Source organism: Catharus ustulatus, chromosome 12 (assembly GCF_009819885.2).
Source record: "Catharus ustulatus isolate bCatUst1 chromosome 12, bCatUst1.pri.v2, whole genome shotgun sequence".
Taxonomy (NCBI): Eukaryota; Metazoa; Chordata; class Aves; order Passeriformes; family Turdidae; genus Catharus; species Catharus ustulatus.
This window is the reverse complement of record NC_046232.1, coordinates 534,980-557,224: the sequence shown is the minus strand read 5'-3', so window position 1 is coordinate 557,224 and position 22,245 is coordinate 534,980. Positions and strand designations below refer to the sequence as shown.

The window sequence follows — 22,245 nt, the reverse complement described above, 5'->3', positions numbered from 1 at the left end:
TTATGGACAAAAAACGAAATGTTTGCCAACACCCAGCCATGCGGCTTATACTCAGTGCGGCTTGTATTTGTGAATTTACTGTAAGTCCTGCTGACAAGTGGACCTCCTCACCCCTACATGCAAAATTATGCAGTTTTTCTGTGTGTATGGAGCAGGAAATACAGTCACTGTGGTTGAAGTTAGGTGTACCATACTTTCCCTAGGACACTAGCCTGGACCTTGTGTATGGAATCCAGGCAATGAGGCTTTTATCCCTGAGGGAGCTCTCTAGGGGAGCCAGCATTTAGGCCAGGGAGCATTCCTGGAGATCACTGTGACTGCTGGAAGATAGCATGTGAGTCATGGTGGGCATCCGTTAACTTTGAATTGTATGTCTATGGCCAAATGTTGGTCTCTGAAGCCAAGCTCTGGAAGATGGGGAAGGAGCTTGTTCTTTCTCACTGGTGACTACTTTGAGCTAAAGCAACCTCCTGTTTCATTACCTTTTGCTTTTTCCTGTCCTCATGTGGCCTGGCACATTTTGTGTGTCCTTTTGGCAGCGTATAACATATTGCGGTTTGTAAAAGTCTGCATGCAACAGAATTTTGACCTGATTAAGGCCTCTGCATTCAGCTGCTGTATACAAATTGAGGATGATGATAATTGCTGATAAAGATAATTAAATTCTCTCTGTAAATAGGCAATCTCTTTCCTCTGACACCCTGCTCTCAGAGTTTTTTATTCCCTGCTGTTTATTTATAGTGTTACAGCACCTGGCCAACCAATCTTACGGTAGTGAACTTGAGCTTCAAAAGAATGGCCCAGTATTGCTGGGTAATTGAAGGAGCTGCCCTGCTTGCTGTTTAAAAGAGGATTTTTCTGAAATGCTGACCCTATCTCATACTCACAGTGCTGGCAAAACCACCTCCTCTTTCCAGAGGGGTCAGTTCTGCAGGTGCTGGTTCTGCTGTTCCAGAGCAGTGCCAGGTCCATTGCTGTGCAGCGCAGTTTGGCAGGTACACAGCTTCTCTTTCCTTCTGCACATTGTCCAGGGACTTAGTCACTGTTGTTCCCTGTGTCCTGGGCCCTGCCTGCAGCCTACTTTGCCCAGCAGAGACTGCCTGGAGGCAGGCTGGATTGATAGGCTGGTGTCTCCTCTGCAGGTAAGTGTCAGGGTTGTGTACACCAAACAGCTCTGACCAAGAAGTAAGGCAGCACTGTTGTTTGTCTTTTGTTGGACTTAAAAGGAAAAGCAAAGATATTATTTGCTTGCTTCCTTGCCATGCTATTAGGTGACATGGTAAAAAGGAAGGAGTTGGAACCAGAGGAAGGCATTCTGTAACAGTTGAGAAAAAGCATTTGCAGGTGATGATTTAGAAAACAAACTTTTCTAGATGTTCAAATGTACAGTATTTCACGATTATAAGCCGCACCTGATGATGAACCACACTTCCGGGTGTCGGCAACTTTTTGTTCTTTGTCCATATATAAGCCGCACCTGATTACAAGCCGCACTTCCGGGTTTGGACCAAATTTTAGTAAAAATGGTGCAGCTTATAATCGTGAAATTACTGTAGCTTCATGCCGTTATGAGTGTTTTACTGCAAAGGAATTAATCCTTGAAGTGTGTTTTTTTCCTGGGATTCCACTATGGTTGGCTTTTGGCATTGCTAAGTCTCTTCTGCTTGAGGGTTTCTCTGAATTCAGGTGTAAACTTGGGTAAGAATGATCTTGCAATAAGCTGCTTACCACTCTCTAGGCACAGTTTACTGAAGCCTGGTTTTAAAGCCTCAGTCTTTGTTAATGAGAAATCATCACATCTCTCCTACTGAATTTTCTTTTAGATTACTCTTTTAAGATCTCTACAACTTAGGCTAATGCATTAGGCTATACCTCAAGAGATTGAAGATTAATATAGTGTTTTTCATATATGCCCGTCTCTGATCTTCAGAAAGTGAAATGCTCATGTGGTCATTGTAGAAGGGAGTCTTTTGTTGATAAAGTCACAGAGAGACTTCAAGCTCTCTCAATCTTTTTTTTTTTACTTCCTTTATTTTTATGTTGTATTTTATGCTGTATTCTGTAACTTGGAAAGTCCCCTCCCTAACCTCATTCAAGGTTAGCGTGAACTGAAGAGAAGTAGGAAAACACATCAAGGAGCTCTCAAGTAAATATCCTGTGACCTTCGTTCTTGCAGGCTGCAGTTTCTTCAGTCATGCCTGGGGCACAGCTGGTTGCCCAGGATGTTGGTGAGGTTGCCATTGGGACAAACTCCCTGGTGTGCCCTGAGCAGCTGGCCCAGCTGGTTTAAGTGCCCAGTGTTGGAGGCAGCAAGAGAGAATGAGAATTATGTAACTGCAGTCTGGAGAGCTGGACTGTTTTCTGACACTGCCTGTGTAGCAGAGGAGGTAGCTCTGGAGGGAGTTGGCAGTCTCCTCCAAGCAGGAAGGAATCCTGGAACACCCAGAGCAGAGCAGAGCTGAGCAGCTCAGCCTGAGAGCTCTCCTGAAGTGGAAGCTGCTGCTGCTGCAGGACCGAAGCTGGGCTGCAGTCTGGCCTCAGGGAGATCAGAGGTCCAGCTTAAGGAACAATCACCACGGAGATTGTGCAGGGTAAAAGAGGAAGAGAGAGCAGGGTGCCTGCATGGTTACATTCCAGAAAAGTGCAAGAGCACACCCCAGCCCAGCTGGCCTCCTGATGGCCGGATGGAGTGTCTGCCAGAGGTTATTGCTCAAGTGCATTCTGAACAGAAATCATTCGATAAATGGGACTGGCCTGCTCACTGTGCACAGATTTCACCAAGGCACTACCAGGTTTTCCTTACAGATTTCTGTGCTGGTTTGTCACTGTAGTCTGAGTACAGGTGGTGGTGCTCCAGCACCCAAGAGTCGCAACTGTTTTGTGGGTGCCCCCAAAAGTGAATCTGAATGAGATTTCTTTTAATGACAGCATGAACTGGCAACAATAAACGTAAACATGATCATGAATAATAGCTGCAAACGATGCCTAATTCAATATTTAAGTCATCTTGTTTCAGATAAACAGAAAAATAGCACTGGAATTCTCAGCAGAAGGCAAAGAAATGAAAATAAGTCTTTTATATGAATAAGGGTGGAATGGATTTCAGTTTTGATGTGAAAACTTGTAGTAACTAAGAGCACTTCCTTGATTTGGGAAAACTGGTTTTGGTACTTTCCAGTCTGCTACAATCTGCTTGCTTCTTAAAAAATTCAGCACCAAAGAAATCCTTTCCTGTTGGTCATGTCAGGCAAGAATCTGTAGTAGAACAGGTTAATGGCTGTTCTGGAAAGAAAAGAGATTCTGTTGGCACATTTTACTACCTCAGGTTCTGATGACAACAGCTAAGAAAAGTAATTCTTTGGCAGTTGTTGACTCTTAAAACTTGTTCATACAAAACAAAAATGTTGAAAAATAGCAGTTGAAGTGGTTAAGTTGACCTTTCGAACTAGGTGCTTGTCTGGGGATTCAGCAAACAATGTGACTCTGGTTCTGGTCCCTTGTGATCCCTGCAGCACCAATGGAAAAGCCAGTCTTTAACTGACAGGGAGGAGAGCTGCAGACAAAAGGAAGTTTGGGCACACTTGGGACCAGAACACAAAACTCAGGATTGTCTGCACGAGTAGACTTTTTCTGACTGTATTGAGGTTCTTTGCTGCTTCAGTTTTCTGTGCTTACACTCACTTTATGGATTACAGTGCAGGACATGACAGGATGGTTTTGGTGTGTTTTGAAGGGTTTCTGGAGGAGAACTTTTTGACTTCCTGGCACAGAAGGAGTCTTTGAGTGAAGAGGAAGCAACCAGGTTCATCAAGCAGATTTTGGATGGTGTGAATTACCTTCACTCTAAGAAAATTGCTCACTTTGATCTAAAGGTAAAGATGTTGATTTGGGCTTTGGCTGATCTGCCGCTGCTAATTTTGATATTTAAAACTGGTTATGTCAGGTGGTCAGTGAAGATTTTTCAAGAATTGCAAGATAGTAATCAGAAAGCATAAGTAAAGAATCATTTAACTGATAGTGACTATCAAATAACCTAATATATATTCACTTAATAACTCACCTGGGTTTTAAAGGCCTGGGTTGGAGTTTAGCAATTGTTAAATTAGACATGTATTTTTAATGATCTGTGATCTGATTAGACAGAGGATGGTTCGTCATTATCTCGTGACTTGACAGAGCCCTACTGGCTGCAGTGGAGCTACAATGGTTTACACCACCTAAGGAATAAAACAGTCCTCTAAGAGTAGTAACAGTGACTTTTTGCCATTTCAGTCTGTTCTCTTTGTTCTAAAGAAACTTACATTATGTGTCTGTGGTGAACATATATGCCCTAGATCCACGGAAGAAAACCAGGCTTGTTACCCTGAGGCTAAAACATGCTTGGTCCAATGACTGTGAGAATAAATTACTCATGTGCTCTGTTTCCCAGTGCAGCTCTGACTGAGAGTGTGTGTTAGCAGGAGCAACTTGCACATCAGATTCTGCTGTGGAAAGGCCAGGCAGCTGCCAGCAGGGAATCAGACTCTCTCACTGCTGCCCTTGAACTTATGGTTAAGTTGTGACAGATTAATGCATTGAAGCTCATCATGGGAGATACACTGAACCCATAGTTTACTCTGAAACCTGTGAATGGTAGGGAGTAACCAAGGCTGAGAAATTTAGTTGAAGAAGGAACTTTATGAAATATGTTGTATCTGGTAAAAAACTAAAGTCTGGGGTTAAACATGACAGTTTTGATTTCACAGTTGAAGCTTCAGCTTTTTCTTACAATGCTGTGAGGAATGCCATGTGTTCATTTAATAACTTGCTGTCACATATGATCTTGGACCTCTGATCCCAACTCTGCATTTTCTGAACTGTTCAGCTGGTAAATCCTGCATCTTTCCTGACCTTGTTGCAGCTGTCAATTTAGTCTCACGAGGAAGTTAGTTTTTCCTTCCCTGAATAGGTTCAGTATTTAACAAAACATCTTCCATTGGCTTACAACACAGTATAGAGTCAAGTGGGCAAATATTGTGAGGTGTAAATTCCAAGAACAGATCAGTAAAATTGCTGTCAGCAAAAGTACTGTGCTATGCAGCTGTCACTCAGGGCTGAGCAGTACCATTTTGTCTGCCAACACCTGAACTGCTTCAACTGCCTGCTGCCTCTGACGAAAGAGGTAAATGGTTAAGCACAGTATGTGTTTCTTGTTCTGTGGTGATGTACATGCAAAGGAAAAGAACCACTTGAAAATCTGTTACTTTCCAAGATACTAATAATTTAATAACATAGATCTATCTTTTGTTAATTTTAGCCTGAAAACATTATGCTTCTAGACAAGAATATCCCTATTCCACACATCAAACTCATTGACTTTGGCCTGGCTCACAAAATAGAAGATGGAGTAGAATTTAAGAACATATTTGGAACTCCGGAATTTGTAGGTGAGTGACATGTTCCTTTGTGCTTTATTGCAAATTCCAGAGGATGCTGACACATCTTGTCAAAGTTAAAAACTGAGGGATAGAAGTAGTTTTAATCTCATTTCAGTCAAGGCCACTTAACTCTAGAGGTTTACATTATTTTTCTGTAGTAGGCAAAGGTACTTTCTGTAAACCAGATGTGCCACTCCTGTGAGAGTCAGCTGCTGCCAAGCACGTGTTTAGAGATATAAATTCAGGATTGAGATTGGGAAACTTGCACATACAAATTATAATCTTTTTACTTGTTGTCTGGGGTAAGCAAATCTCTGCATTGTGGTACATGAGTACACAATTACATGGCTGTCTCTGTCATTGCTTTGTAAATAAAACCACCTCACACTGTACACCTCCTCATCTCCTCACATTTTTCTGTGGGCTTCTCTTTTTGTTCCTCACTGGTCATAATTCTGATCTGTCTCACTTGGATTTTAGGTTAATCCTACTCCTTTCTACTAGTTTCTATTTTGGGGTTTGTTTGGGAGCTGGGTAGAGAGCTGTAATTAATATTCCAGTAAAAACAGCTGTCACAGATCTTTTTTTTTTCAACTTATTTCACCCTTGCTCTTTTCTCTTACATGCAGTCTTATATGGGGATGTTTTCCAATGAGGAAATGTTTCTTATAAAGATAATAGAGTTTGACATGGATAGCAATGCAGTCTGGCACGTAATTTCAATCTCTTGCTTAAGGGCTCTTTCTGACTGGCATGTACAAACTTGCTGTAATGGCACCAGTTAAAAAACAAAACAAAAGCTCATGCTTAGGGGCAGCAGCATTCTTGGGAGGTAATAATTTGTTATTTGTTGTTATTCGCAGTATAATTACTACATAATGTCTGTTTTACCCTTATTCTTCAGTTGCATTATGCTCTAAGTTACTCTACATAATCCCTTCTAACAGCTGTGAACTTGAACTCCTATTTAGGCTCTAAAATTATAAGCAATGTATTCTGTAACTAACTTTTCCCTCTCTCCCTTTTTCCCTTTTGATAATTCTTGGCCTGCTACTCCAGCCTGGTAAAAATTTGTTACCTCAGTTGCTGCAGTTTGATTAACTGTTTCTTACAGCTCCAGAAATCGTAAACTATGAACCACTTGGACTAGCTGCAGACATGTGGTGAGTTCTATAATGTGTTGGTACTTTTTTTTCCTGAGTACTCTACAATTATTTCTTCCTATTTTGCTCTTAATAGAATCTATTGCACTGCAACAAATTAAAAACAAAACAAACTTAAATGCAATTAATGAGTCTTTGTTCTGTCATTCTATTTTTATACATTCTTTTAAATTAAAAATAAACATTTAATTTCTGTAAAATTCCATTGAAAAACTGGAGTGCTGGCAGTTCCAGATTTAACTGTTTGCCACTGTCCACGCAGAGGAGCACTGTGAGAAGGAAACATGTTCTGGCAGAGCCTGTGACACCTTTGTCTATCAGAGCCCTTCATGCAGAGGAGACCTGCACACTAATGTCACCTGCAGGCAAAAGAGGTCACCCCAAATCAAACATCCTGGTCCTGCTTTCTGTGTTTCATGTGTGCCCTGTAGTAAATACCCACTGAGTATGAATACAGAGACTTCCACATTACTTGATGTTATCTGTAAAATCATTTCCAACCCCCCCCCCCACCCGAAAACCTGTTCTCTAAGAGCTGTTGGCACTTAACTAAAGCCACTATGGGCTCTCCTGCCTCTATTGCAGCTACTACTGACTTTTGTGTATTCTGCACATTAAGGAGAATACTGGTCATGTAGAACCCCTGCAATTAATGTCTTTTGTTTTTTAGGAGCATAGGAGTCATCACCTACATACTGTGAGTACAAGAGATTCCCTCCTGTGGAAATGTTCCCAAAGCTCTGTAACACCAGTACAGAAGAGCTTTTCCCTTCAGTCATTTAGTGACCTGCACATGTGGGGTGCATGGGGGTTTGTCTAAAGGACAGGGGTTATCCCACAGCCTTTTCCATTTAAAAGGAGTAAAAGATGAGGGGCATTCTGAGCAGAAGAAAAACAAATGTCCCCAGCATCACTGGACGTTTCTGCATTTTATGGGATCTCATCAGTTTCAAATGAAGGAGGATGGAAAAGCCAGGAGGATTAATTGCTCCTGGAATGACTGTGAGCTACCAGTGTGAGAGCACAGAAACAGAAAGTGTAACAGTCCTATTTACAATTTGGGTTATTGCAGGTGGAAACAGGGAAGCTTTTATTTGCTTGTAAAGGCAACAGTCTAGATTATTATGCATAAGTAAGGTCACCCATTTCAAAAAGGTGAATTTAAGCTGAAAGAGGACCAGAGAAGGTGACCCTGGCAACTGAGAATCCAACTTACAGGAAGCAAAAGGGTTTGTTAAAACTAGTAAGGCAAAAGTTGGTTTGGGATATCATTATAGTCAGGAAGCATAAAGGAAAAATAGATCACAGAACACTTTTTAGATACAAACTCTCTTTGGAAGAAAAGTGTGTCAACTGGTGATGAATAAATAAAAGGAGAGAATTATGCTCAGGCTCTCAAAGAAATGAATTTCTGTGGGCATCTGGGGACAAACAGTTGAGAGTTTTAAGATGGAACTTGGCAATTTGGGAAACTGCTTGTAGGACAATAGATGTATGCACCAGAGAAACAGCACTGCTTGCTTTTCCTCTCATTTGTCATGAGAATTGCAGGAGTAGACAGTGATCCTTGATCCTAACTGCTTCCATTGAAATCCTGTAACTTCTGGGGAGCAGGGAGTGGACACTGCTGCTGGGAATGTTGCACCCTCGGCTTTGGCTGTTCCGTGTGATCCTCTGAGCAGTAACTTGCTGTCAGACTTGAAGGAGGTGGACTCCTGTATTAGATTGATTTGCACTATTCAGCTCTGGGGTCAGGACAAGTACAGAGGTTTCAAGGGGAGGGATTGTCTTTTCTATGTGGAAAATAAATCTTGGCCTATGCACAAGGGTTAAACCCCAAAAGCTGTAAAATAGAGGTAGGGTCAGAGGAATCAGATTCAGTGCTACAAATTCCCAGCTTTTCTGCAGTGCAAAGAAAAGTTTGGGATATTGGTTGAGCCCAAGCTCAGGAAAAGGGATTTAAATTCTGTCCAGACTCTTGTTTTTTATCAGCACTCTGGTCTGCACTGACACACCTGTACTTGCCAGGGCATTAAACTTTGTGGTTTTGTAAAATGGGTGTTCTGTTTGATGAGAGGAACACTTAGGAGCTGAGGTTAAGCTGGTGGGAATACTTACCATTGATTAGTGATGCACAGAGCCATCTGCTCCTCAGGTCTTCCTGTTACACTGAGGGGTCTGTGCTGGGCCAGAGCAAGGGAGCAGATCCTGTACTGCACCCAGCACAGGAGACCTTGGCTTGGCTACTAATGACTGCCATGCTGATTAAAGCATTAAAAATGTCTTGCTGCAAATTATCAGAAGAAAAGAACTTTTTATGGTGGGAATGATCAGCCTGTGGGATAGGGTATGGAAATCTGCATGTCTTCAACTCTATTGCCTCCTAATTGTAGAACCTTTTGCTCAGCAGTGTTCTGAATAAGTGGGGTGTGTCTGTGATACCACCTGCTTCAGCAACGTGGCAGCAATCAGATGGATGCTGTCATGGGATGTAAAGATCAAAATGCATCCAAGTCCTCAGTTCAGTAACTCAGGAGTGATTCCATGGGCTGTAAGGGCAAATCTTTGTTACTGAGGTCTGCTGGTACATGTTTATAGGCACTAAGTCAGGATATGACAAAAGGCATTTGCATTGCACATTAGGATTTGAGAATCCTCCCATTTCACAGATTTCAAAACTGAGTTCCAGAGAGAAAAGAAGAAAAAACCAGAGAATAGACCGCTGTTGATTTTGGCTTTCAGCAAAGGGCCAGAAGGTGGAATTTACAGCTGCTTCATGGCATAATTTGGGGAAAGGGAAAAGAAACCAAGTCCCTAGGGGAGGTTTCCAAGCTTCAGTTTTGGAGCAAAGCCCACAGTCTGTGGAGAGTGCCTGCTTGTAGCCAGCAGAAATTGAACCAAGGCTCAAGAGGAAGTATGCAAAACCTCTTAAGAGTTGAGACTGGCTGTGGTTTATGGGATGAAATTTACTCCATCAAAGACAGCTGGAGGACCTCACTCATGCTCTCTTGCTCTGTCAGATGCTTTGGTGGTGTTGTAGGATTGTAGAGGGGGAAGTTTATGCACTTGAGTGTTTATTCTGTGCATAAAACCACATGTGGTAGCTGGGCATTGGGCTGAAAGGCTCAGGCATCCCCATCTAACTTTCTGCTTATCCCTCAATATTCCCAGCCAACCCGGTGGTGGCAATATAGGCAAGGTAAAAAGTCTGTTGAGAATGGGATCATGTAAGCAAATGGTTTAGTATTCAAAACCTCAGTTCAGTTCCCTCGAGTTTGCTGCAGTCCTGTTTTGAGCCTGCTGCACCCTGAAACTACGTTATCAAATTGTACATATATCTATGGTATCAAATTGTGCTTATAGATAAGAACAATAATAGCCCAGGAGATTATAAAAATGGGGTGAGATCGATTTCCTTGGTATAAATAACATTTCCTGCAAACCAGACTTTTGCAAGTCAGCATGGCTTTGTGTTGGGGGAGGAGGAGCCTGGAGGAAAGGCAGGGCAGGAAGGATTTGGGATGACTCTGTTCTGACATGAGTTTTATGGAGCAGAGGTGCAGAGTCATCAGAGATGAAGGTCACAGTCACAGCTGAGAGACAGACAAATCAGGAGGAAAGCTTTTTCTTAAGTCAAGATTGCTAAATGGCATTTTATTATGATGCTGTCTCCGTTATATCCTTGCAGCTGGAGCAGAGTGCCGAGGGAATGAAATTTTGTATTGTTCAGAAACATTTGGATTTGATTGCAGCCAAAGCCCTTTTGCCTGTGGATTCCTTTTACTGAGCAGCATGGCCCTGCCTTGTCCGGTGGAGCTGGCTCCTGGGCAAGGCCACGTGCCTGGCTTCTGGTCATGCATTGACTTTTGCTTCCACTGAGAAAGGTCTCCTGCTTGAATGCACTGTGCAGGGAACTCAGCAGCAGCTTTGCCGAGAGACAAGAAGCAGAGGCTGAGCTTTTCTTTCCTGAAGAAAAACCGTATAAACACTACATGATCTACTTGAAGGTTATAGAAGCTTCAGCCTGGTAGTCTTTGTGGGTTCACAAGGATGGAGACTCTCCTCAGCTGGAACTTTTTCTAGTTTGATTAGCAATGACTTAAATGAGACACTTGGGAGAGGAGAATCTGTGCATTTCTCTCTGTGTGCATGCGTTAATGCTGCACTGGAGACTTCCAGTACAAGTCTGGCTCATAACCAAGTGAGCCAAACCTGGCCCTGGTTTTTCCTACATGGCAGAGCTGCTTCAACACAGGAGCCACAAATGTCCTAAGAGAATATTCCACAGTCACTGTAATTTCCTTAGGGGACTTCTGCTGTTTATTTTCCCAACTGATTCTTCTTTCTGGCTTATCTAGGCTTAGCGGGGCATCACCTTTCCTTGGAGAAACTAAACAAGAAACACTTGCCAACATCACAGCTGTGAATTATGATTTTGATGAAGAATTTTTCAGTAATACTAGTGACCTGGCAAAAGACTTTATTCGGAAACTGCTGGTGAAAGATACACGGTAAGCAAATATTCCGAAAGACCCCTTTGTCTCTAAAATAAACCTGGTGAAATGTGGCTTGACAAGTGAAAAAGCTTTTCTTGCAGCTTGTATTGCCAGTCAGGAGCAAGACAGGAAGATGCTGCTAAGTCCCCAGTTAATCACTGCACCCAGAAAGCCTGAGGAGAGGAACCAGATCTCCTCAGCTAAATGCCCCATTCAGGACTGAATTCTCACCTGAGTCAAGTGGCACAAAAGGGTGTAGCTGAAGGACTGAAAATAGTGTGCACAATCTTGGGTTCAGGGTAACAACCACTCCACTATTTCAGTCTCTTATGAACCACTTCCAAGGAGGTGATACCTGCCCAGAGTATGCCCCCAGTGGCGCAATGCCAGAAAAATCACTGCATGTGCTGCTATGGAGTTGTTCTGAGTCTCTGTATCTGTGTCACTTACCTCGGGTGTGTGTGACGGCTATGCAGATCTTTGTTCCCAGGTTACAGGAACCACAGTCTGGGTTTTTTTTGTTTTTCTTGCTTTTAATAAAGTGCTCACAGAAGTAGCCTCTCCTTCCCTGTAACCTTCTTTGTCCTGGAGGAAAGTCAGACCCTTGTGGTTCTTTCTAATGGCTTCATTAGGGGAGAAAATAGCTACAGGAGAGAAGGAGCTGTTCAGTGAAGATTTCTGCAAATCATCAGGCCCCAGCGTGGGGTAGAGCAGGTGTTGGATGAGAGTTTTGCACAGGTCTTGCAGCTCCAAGGAGAAGTCAGTGCTGTTGGTGTTCATCCCGTGTGCAATGCTGTGTTTGTGTCTTTGATTCTCATTGCTCTTGACGTGCTGTTCACCAAAGTGCTACAATGCAGAGGGAACTTAGGTTTGAGTCACTTTGATTAGGTTGGCAGTATTCCACCCAGAAATGTTGCTGTCAGGAAACAGCAGCTCCTGCAGTGCTGCAATACCGTGTTCCAAAGGACAGCTTTGGTATAATTATTGTTGATTACCTCTGGTATAATTACTGTTTATTCAGACACAGTCGTATCAAAGGTGTATAGCAAGAAGGTATTTTCTAAGCATGTTGGACAAACAAAGCAAAGGAGTTTTGTATTACTTTTTGTGCAGAAGTACAGGTAGATTTTGATGAAATAAGAATTGGAGTTGTGTGGAGTAAGGACAGTTATCTGCTGAAGTTTAGAACAGTAACTAAACTGCACACAAGTGGTATGCCTCAGGGAGAAAACATAACCCTGAAATTTGGGGGTTTGTCCTGGAATTATCCTGCTAAATCCTTCATAGGAAGCCTGGGAGGAGTGTGGGTCAGTGGACTTGTGTACCAGGTATTTTTCATTCAAGCCTTTGGGGTTTTTTTTTCCTGTCTATTTTTTAGGAAGCGGCTCACAATTCAGGAAGCTCTGTCTCATCCTTGGATAACGGTAAGGCTGAAAAAAGAAAAAAGATCTTGCTTTTTTTCATGAGCAAAGCAGAGATCATATTCACACGCTTACTGGTGTGTTAAATGGAAAACTGCCCCCTAAGTACTTTGTGATGTACTGGGAGGAAATTGGTTGAGTCTGACCAAATCCTTGGATTTCTGCAAATTACTTCCTTTATTATCATAACTTTCACAAAGAGAGTAACAAAGCTCTGAAGTTTATTGCACATTCCATTATCCCATATTGGACTGGGCTTTGCATTTTTCCATTCTTCTCTGTTTGCATGGGCATATACTGTGTGTTGCCTTTGGTGCTTTCTTGAATTGAGAGTTGACTGCAATCAATATGGAAAATATAATTTCTCTGAAGACAGAACTGCTTCACCCTGTGTTCTGGTCTGCTTACATTTGTGTGTCTGTGTGTATTTTTTCATTAGAAACATTGCTTGCTTACGTGGATAAGTCTCTTGTTGAAAATACATTTAGCTAGTCTCAGCTTTCCTCCTACAAGTATTGGTAGCTTTGACACTGTTAGTTGCTAAAAATTAGCATGAGAGTAAGTTGCAGCCATGTTGTTTTTGCACTTATCACATTGGAATGAATGTGCATCACTTGTTACATTTAGTTCTGGGCTTGTGTGTTCGGTGTTTGTTTCTTTTGATCAAATGCATGAAGGAAAGTCTTTGTGGGCCAAGGATGTCCCAGCATTGTGGAAGCCAGGCTGCATCCTTGGGTAGAGCTGTTGAATTGCTGCAGTTCAGTAAACATTCAGTAACGTTGGTTCCTCTGTCTGACGGCTCACCAGCTGAAGGATGAAAGCAAGGTGCAGGAGCCCAAGAAGGTGGACAGCACGCAGCTGAAGACCAAGCGCCTGAGGGAGTACACGATCAAATGCCACTCCAGCATGCCCCCCAACAACACCTACATCAACTTCGAGCGCTTTGCCCATGTCATGGAGGACATTTCCCGTGTGGAGCGTGGCTTTGGTGCCCTGGCCGCATCCCACAGCTCCCTGCAGGAGGACATGGATGCGCTGCTCTCCATTTACAGTGAGAAAGAAGCTTGGTACCGAGAGGAGAGCGAGCGTGCGAGGCACGAGCTGTCCCAGCTCAAGTACGAGTGCCGCAAGGTGGAGTCCCTGAAAAGGCACCTGCACACCGAGATCGCCGCCGTGGGCACCAGCCTGGCAGCTGTGGGTGGCAAATACTCGGAGCTGCAGGGCCACTATGAGTCCCTCAGGCAGGAGCTAGCTGCAGAGCTCACCTGGATACAGGACTTCATGAGCACTTTTCAGCTGCAAAATGAGGCCTGTGTGAATGGGAACTTTGTTTTCAACAGAGATATCAATGAATCACTCATGGAGCTGTTAAATAGATCTTGCTGTGAAGAATTCCTTGCAGGGTTGAATCTTGATGTGACAGAATCCCATCAGAAACACTGAGATCAGGCTAAGCACAGGGTTTGTTGCTTGTTTCAATGTACATCAGTTTAAAAGGGTTCCAGCGCACAGATTCTACACAGAAACATGACCTAGAATTAAAGTAGAAGTTCTGATGTATTACACAAGCTGCTGACCAAAGCTGTAATCTCCCAGTGGTTTCTAGTTTTGAAGCTGGTTTTTTTTTCCATATTCGGTGTCTGAACTTGCAGGAACAAGATTATCATAGTGGTATGGACACATCCAACAGCAAAGCCTTTGGTATTGCCTCTGTTTTATTCTGCATAGTGTATTACAGTTCCTAATGATTGCTAGGTAATTAATGTGGAATAAAGAATAAGTCAGTCTGTATTTACTAGAAACTGGGTGCCTGGAAACTAATAAAAATCCCCTTATGGCATTTTGGTTGGCTAAAGGAAACAGCTGGGTAGCCCTGCTGCAGGCAGTTCCATACACCTTAGGAGACAAATATTTGCAAAAGTTAAATCTGTCCTGTAAAACAAAGCAAACGGTGCAGTGATTTAACATTTAACAAGTAATGTGGAAATCCTCTGTGAAATGGCTGCCAATGAAGACTGTTAGGATTAGTGTTTATGCCAGTTGTGCAGGGTGAACTCTTTTACCATCAAAGGAAAGGTGAATTTTGAACTAAAGGGTTAATGGACAGCTGAGTTTCCTGTCCTATATCAAAGATATCCTATTCCAAAGGCACCACTGAGAACTTGTAATGATCAAATGATGCTGTAATTCTGCAGTGCAAATGTCAATTTGTGACTAAGTGGTAACATAGTCCGCTGGCTTATTTTCTACAGTGAAGATTACAGAGCTACAACTAATTTAATCTGTGGTGTGGCATTTGAAACTAGTGTTCTTACTACAAGGATTTTTTTCCTTAGGTTTTAAAAAGTAAAGTTGACCTAACCTTGAATCATGGCCTGCTGTCTTGTATTTCAAAGAAGTCATTTAGTTATACTGTATTAATATGCACCAATCTTGTTTTTGAACACAATAAATGGTTATTTATGCAGGATGTAGTTGTTCCCTGATAGTTAGTAACTGACAAAGATGCCAAGTTTCTGTGGGCATTTGCTGCAAGGTGACTGTTGTGCAAGTACAAGAGCCAGTGAGATAATAGCGCAAGTCCAGCTAGATTGATTCTATATATATATATATGAGAGTATATCTTTCAGTGCCCCTCCTCCCTCCTCCTTTTGCAAAGAAGTTAATGACCTAAATAAACTGAATTGTTGTTGTTGTTCCTAACACGATTAAGAATAATCCTTCCTACTTTGAGATAAAAAGATAAAAGCATGCTCTCCTCCAATTTGTGCAGAGTACAGTGGACCCATTACTGCTACATGCTCACAAAGATGTGCAGAGGCTGATGAAAATCAGTTGTGGAAACAGTTGTTCACTTGGAATATTATTGTTCCTGTCATTGTACATGAAGGAGGCTGGAAACTCGATGTGCTCTCTGTGGCATTGTTCTTGGCTCAGTATGTGAAGTTTTCAAAAGCTTCAAAGTAGTGTAGGCCAGAATGTGACCCTGGCAGGCTAGCGTTGATGGCTGAGGAGAATTGGGCTCTACTGTGACAAATAGCATTGAGAATTTTGCATGTGTCCATTTTTTATTGTTTCAGATGCTTCTGCAGGTTCCTTTGAGCTGGAAGACCCATTAAGAATTGCCATGGGGAACTGTAACACAGGATTTTATTGTCAGGGGGAGAGAGCTTTAATTCCTAAAATGTAACTTAAGTGAATGTTAGAATTTGCAGCAAACACCCTCAAGAAAGAGAGCCTGCCTCTCCTCAGCCATGATCTCATATTCTTTGTTCATCTTGATTTTGTTTATGAACAAATGCACTGGCACAATGGGAAGGAGCATTAACCTTGTTCCTGAGCAGTTTGGGTGCTGGTAAAGTTGTTGTGATTCAGTCCTTGAGGCTCATCACATAGTGCTTTTGGGAAGAGATGCTGATCACTGGGAGAAGGACAAGGTCACTGGGCTGCAGGGTACTTAAAATGGAGAGGTGGTTATTAGCAGTCTTCAGTCAAGTGAGTTATTGAGAGTTCTTTTGCTGAAAGGGCACTGGGAAATTTTTCATAATGATTGTACAGCTGACATTTAGCCAGTGACATTTTTTCCACTTCAAATTGATTTCTGCTTCCCTGTTGCACCATGCTGGCTGTTTGCAGCATGAGGAAAATGTATTTCATGCTGAATTGTCCCAGTTCTGTTGAATGCAAATGGTGTGTGCATCTAAATGAGAAGGGGGCCCAGCTGATAGCTTGGTTCCTTGAAGTGCTGCTGAAATACCTGCAAAAATGCTAAACACAGCATTTGATGAGAAAAGTGAATTTGTTGTCTCAAACATTTTAAATTATTTTGCTGAAAAAGATGTTTAAATCCTCACTGATGTGTTTTCCATTCTCCTTTGGTACTCTTGCTGTTTCAGGTACATGACTTGGTTGCATTCCAGTCCAGTTCAGTACAAATATTTCTGTGTTATCTACCTCCTGCATATGCAGACCAGAACAGCTGGAATGGTTGTCACTCCATACTCTTTGAAGGCCTGATTCCTGGCCTTTCTCTTTTCACCCTTGCCTGATCTGGTTTTGAACCATTTTTTCTCTCAATCCATCAGATTTAGGTTTATGGTTTAGGCAAATTTTTATGTGCTTTTGGAATTGAAATGTGCTTCATTCTCAGGAGTGTGCCACGATTTGTGGAACCTCTGTTCCTTAACACCAGGTTGACATCCAAAATGCTAGGCATGTGTCTGAAGTCTGATCTATATTCTTTTTTGTTCCTATTTTTCCATAGTCAGATATTGCCATTATTTTATTGCCAGGGTGTCAATGCCTTGTGTTCTCATACTCTGGCTATGGTTACAGGACAAAGATGGGTTTTTTTCAGCTGGCATGTATCCTTGTCACTAATACCACATGACAGCTACCTGTGTCCCATTTTATTACAGTGATGTCATGCAGAGGAAAGGGAGATGGGGCAGGTTAGGGTGCACCAGAAGCACCTTAGCAAGTTTACAAAGTGAAAACACAGCCTTAGCAGCTGCTAGTTTTAGGATTTTATTTGTGATCAAAAGGGTCCTGTCTAGGCCCAGAGTGGGCTAGATTTAATTATTTTTCTTCTACTTTTACCTCTATGAATCTTCAGCTTCCCCAGCTTTCTTTCAGCCAGCTCCAGTGTACATTAGGTATCTTGCTTATTTTATGCACCAAAGGGGAGGCAAACAATAAAATTGCTCTTTTATCTTCCAGCCCATGGACAAGCAGCAGGCTTTGGTTCGGAAATCATCTGTTGTTAACATGGAGAACTTCAAAAGGCAGTATGCTAGGCGGCGATGGAAGGTATGACAACGAGCTTTAATCCTCCCCACATGTGGCTTCCCAAGCCTGATGGGATCAGAGGGCAAGCTAGAGCTCGAATGTAGAACTGTGCTAGGCAGTGAATGAATGAAATGTGTTTGGATATCAGCACTGGGTCTGTGTGGTCAACTGGTTTTGTTCCTCTCTGCACAGCTGTCGTACCGGATTGTTTCACTGTGCAACCACTTATCGCGCTCGCTGGTGAGGAAGGTGCTGGCACAGGATGAGAGCTCGGTAGGTGCATTCCTCACACGGGGAGAAGAGCCAGTCTTATTGTGCAGTCCTTTCTGCTGTCCTCAGAGGGATGCGCAGCCCAACAGGACAGCAGTGGCTCAGAGTGGGAAACCAGATGGGGCCGTGGCACCATTTGTGTCTTTATTGCTGCTGTATGTTGTGTTACTGTGACAGGAATCCTGTGCAGGGAGGGCCAGTGACTTGACAGGCCTTCTAGGGGCTAAGCACAGTTATTGTGTGAAGGAGCAGCCAGGAGGCTGCAGATAATGTCTGGATCCCAGGCAGTGACCCTGGGGTGTGATGATATCCCAGGAGTCACGGGGAGCTCACTACTCCTGTGCCCAGCTCTGTGATGGAGGATGGGGGACCCCAGCACTGCCTGTGACCTGGAGTGAAACTCTGAGGGCTCTATTAGCTCTGCTCTTCTCAACAGATGATACTGATAATATTGTTTAAGGGCATGGTATCTCATTTACATGACAGAGACTTTGTGGCCTTTCTATTTCAGAGAAACTGCGAAAGTGACAGTGAGGACCTTCCCCAAAGAAAAGCTCCTCTTCAGAGGAGAAGCAGCATATCATAATGGGATGAGAATTCCATGGGCAGGAGACAGGAAACCTTCATCCTTGCTGAAGCAAGCAGTCCTGGCAACACACTTGGACTTCTTGTCTGAGTCCTTGGTATGATGCTTCGTGCTTCTCAAACCACACCAACAACTGGATGATGGCCTTAAATCCTTACTGGGCATTCCCAGGGAAGTGCTACAGCACCAGTTGGAGTGCTTTTATCTGTTGAGTGTCTCAGTGATACTTCAGTCTATTTCTGATGTCAACTGCACTCAGGGTGTGGGGTTTCTACTGATAATCTTTTACTGCAGAATAATTCACATTCCTCACAGTAATTAAGACTGTGTGCATTATTATTTCAGTCAGGGAAATTGCTAGTGAGTCTAAATGATTTTTTAAATGCAATTTTTATATTTGTTAATAGCATAAATATTTCATGGCAGATATCTGGCAGGCTTTGTTAGCTGTTTGCAGTACTCTGTTATTGCTGTCACTGAAGAGAAAATCACAATGCCATTACATATCATAACCTTGATTTTGTGAACCTGGCAGTAAGTAGCTCTGAAATGCAACAAGAACTGTGCTCTGGCTGTTGTCTGTGGCTGAGGATTAGCACAACTCGCATTGTCAGTGTGAGTGACTGACAATGTGGCACCGAGGTAGGCCAACGCAATTTTTGGATGAAAAAGAGAAAAAAATTCTGTAGTGATTGACATGCGCCCAAATACAACATTTTCATGGAATGATGACAGGATGCCTCACCATAAAAAGGCCATTAGAAACCTAAGGTGTGTGAAGAAATAGTCTTTATTAGTCTTTGTTATTGTTGTCAATATTATTTATTGTCAGCAAATTGGAGGCTTGTTAACACCTATTTGAATAGGTGCTGTTTACATATAACCCAGACTACAGACATCTGTATTTTATTCAGGGAGCTGTATCCAAAACTGAGGAAATAAGCACTTTGATATTGATGTAACATCTTTGCACAGGGAAGTTGCATCATTTAAACTATATTAGTTTCTAAGCCAGTATTGTTCAATTGGTACCAAAAAATGTGCATAGACTAGGGTATTTTTTCATTGAATGTATTTGCTGTTAGAAGTTCCTATTTATTTTGCCATTTAATGAATTAAAAATCAGAAAGCAGGTCTATTAGAAACAACTATAGATGGATGAGGAAACTGATTTTGTTTGGCTTTACCCTTGTCACCTCTAGGCTGTGGTTTTAGAGCAGAATGTGTTGAAAACTGGTATAAGCCTAATTTTGATGGCTTCCAGTTTCTAAGAAAGAAATAGAAATATGTACTTTTATTTGTAACTTTGCATTCTTGCTTAGTTAGAGACTAAAATGTAGTTGGTAAGAAATTACTTCTGTGAAAGGAAGGAAATGTATGAGAAGCTTTGGAGAAGAGAGGCAGAACGTAGGATTTGATGGAAAAAACATAAAATGAAGGAGAGGGTGGGAGGAAAAAAGCAGTAGAGAGGAATGAATATGAGAGGGACATGGAGGTGGTCCTGGACTGGGAAAGTTGGAGGAAAGGAAAGAGAATGTGGATATATGGATTGTGGAAGCCAGAGAGTAAATGTTTCTGCAAATATGGCACTGCGTTCTTATACCACTTATTTAATTTCTTTTTATTTCATATCTTGTGCTGCCACAGCCTGTGACGTGTGCTGGTCAAGGAATAAGGTGAAGGGCATAGGCTTCTCTTCATATTCAATTTAAAGGTGTATTTCTGAACTTTCTGTGGAATTCTTGAGACAGAATCCTCAAAAAGTGTTGCAGTTATATATATATTAGGAGGGAGCAGTAACAGGGAAACCTGAGGTTTCAGTGTATCCTAATTTCAGTGGAACAGAGTTAATTTTCTCCTCAGTAGCTGGTACAGTGCTGTGACTTAGATTCAGTATAACAATAATGTTGTTGATAATGTGCTGCTGTTTTAGTTGTTGCTAAGTCTGGACTTTTCCATTTCCCAGCCCTGCTGGTGAGGAGGTGCACAAAAAGCTGGCCCAAAAGGATCAAAGGGATACTCCAGCCCATGGGATGTCATGCTTAGTATGTAAACTGGGGTGACTTGGCTGGGGAGCCACAGGTCACTGCTGGGAGTGGGCTGGGCATTGGGCAATGGGTGCTGAGCAGTTGTGTTGTGCATCACTTGTCTTCACTGGGTTTTATTCCTCTCTTTTCCTTGCCATTATTATTAATTATTATTATAATATTTTGGTTTTGTTCACTTATAAAACTGTTCTTATCTCAAAGTAACCCTCAAGGTTTGCTTTCCCATTCTCCTCCCAACCAGGGCCAGGGGAAGGTGAGGGAGGGGCTGTGTGGGGTCTAGCTGCCAGCCAGGGTTAAACCATCGCAGTGTCTGGAGAGAATCTTTCATAGACAGAACAATACAAATATACAGTAATTTCACAAATACAAGCCGCAGCAATTTGACAAAAATTTTGGTGGAAACCCGGAAGTGCGGCTAATAGTCGGGGGCGGCTAATCTGTGAATAATTTTCTGACATTTACAACCCCAGACGTGCCAGCCAGGGCGCCGAGCCAAGCACCTGCCAGTAAAAGCCGGCATTCCGCGATTGTTACAGTGTTACTCTGTTGCCCTGGCTCCCTGCAGGCAGCACGGGGGGCGGGGAGAGAGGCGGGAGAGCTCTCTTTCCTCCTCTGCCACAGCCCAGGGGAGAGACGGGGGGCCCCGCGCTGCCATTGCCGCGGCTCGGAGAGGACAGGGGAGGGGGGGGGCGCGCCGCCATTGCCGCGGCCCGGGGAGCCGATGGGGGCCCTGCGCTGCCATTGCCGCGGCTCGGGGAGCCGACGGGGGCCCTGCGCCGCCATTGCCGCGGCTCGGGGAGCCGACGGGGGCCCTGCGCCGCCATTGCCGCGGCTCGGGGAGGAGGGGGGGTGCTCTGCCCCCGCCCTCCGCCGCCGTGGCTCAGGGAGCAGGGGGTGCTCTGTGCCCGACCAGCGCCGCGGTGTGAGCGGGGCGCTCTCTCTGTGCCCGGCCGGCACCGCGGCGTGAGCAGGGCGCTCTCTCTGTGCCCGGCCGGCGCCGCGGCGTGAGCAGGGCGCTCTCTCCGTGCCTGGCCGGCGCCGCGGCGGGAGTAGGGCCGGGGCGAGCGAACCCAGAAGCGGCGGCCAGCCCCGAGTGTCAGCGCCGGGCTGGGCCACCTGGCCCCGTCAGCAGCCCCTAGCGGGCAGAGCCTGCACAGCCTTAGTTGAGCCAGTAAACCCCCCGCCCTGCCGCGGTTCTGTTAGTATTTGGCAACTTTGTTGCATGCGGGTCCTCGCTGCGAACGACAGAGCGGCTTATAATTGGGTGTGGCTAATTTATGGACAAAAACCGAAATATTTGCCAACACCCAGAGATGCGGCTTATACTCAGTGCGGCTTGTATTAATGAATTTACTGTATATTTGGATAAAAAGCTGCCCAGCTTGCCTACGAAATTTTGCTTCCTGCTTTCCCAAGGATGTGGAAAACCAAACAGACTCCAAGCCAGTGGCATTCTTCTGAATTTCTGGACTTTAAAAATAGCTTTAGTTTCCAAATTTGAAATTGTGGGATGTGTATGTAAATTACACTTCTGAAAATTAAACCCTGGTTGAAATAGGTGTTAGGTTATTGGATCAGGATTGTGCTCTCGTGGAGATGGGGTCATGCTCATGTAAAGTCCCAGCAACTAGTGAGAAAGATGGGACACAGCAGAAAGGCTGACAGAGGAAGATCTGACTTATTAATTCTACCTTTATAAAGATGTAAGGTGGTGTGTAACAAAGGTATTACAGCCAGCTGACTCTTAAGTCTTCAGGCCAAGGCCAGGCCTTTCACTCTGGCCCTCAGTCACTCCCCATGGCTCTCAAGAAATTTTCCGTGCAATGAGACAAAAAGCACAACATGCAGCACTTGTGTCCAGCAGAACCCTTCCCTGGCTGTTCAGGTAGGAATGCTGTGACTGTAGGGTCTGTTCAGGTAGGAAGGCTGTGAGTGTAGGATCTCCTGTTCAGGTAGGAATGCTGTGAGTGTAGGATCTCCTGTTCAGGTAGGAATGCTATGAGTGTAGGATCTCCTGTTCTCAGGACTGCTGTTGGTGATGTGTTTGAAGCCTCTC

The 22,245-nt window shown here is 43.6% G+C and overlaps 1 protein-coding gene across 3 annotated transcripts in view; it reads left to right on the top strand.

Moving 5' to 3' along the window:
• Positions 1 to 20,608, top strand: part of DAPK2 (death associated protein kinase 2) — a 40,977-nt gene extending 20,369 nt beyond the window's left edge. For 2 of the 3 annotated variants that reach the window (XM_033070875.1, XM_033070876.1), the window contains exons 4-10: positions 3,734 to 3,872; positions 5,297 to 5,426; positions 6,532 to 6,580; positions 7,251 to 7,277; positions 10,939 to 11,091; positions 12,455 to 12,500; positions 13,305 to 16,350. In XM_033070875.1, the coding sequence (XP_032926766.1) occupies positions 3,734 to 3,872; positions 5,297 to 5,426; positions 6,532 to 6,580; positions 7,251 to 7,277; positions 10,939 to 11,091; positions 12,455 to 12,500; positions 13,305 to 13,940 (1,180 nt within the window). In that variant the 3' untranslated portion in view covers positions 13,941 to 16,350. Of the gene's footprint in view, positions 1 to 3,733; positions 3,873 to 5,296; positions 5,427 to 6,531; positions 6,581 to 7,250; positions 7,278 to 10,938; positions 11,092 to 12,454; positions 12,501 to 13,304; positions 16,351 to 17,216; positions 17,307 to 17,477; positions 17,559 to 18,066 lie in introns of those variants that run through there. The other variant, XM_033070877.1, reaches the window with a different exon arrangement.
• The last annotated feature ends 1,637 nt before the right edge of the window (positions 20,609 to 22,245 follow it).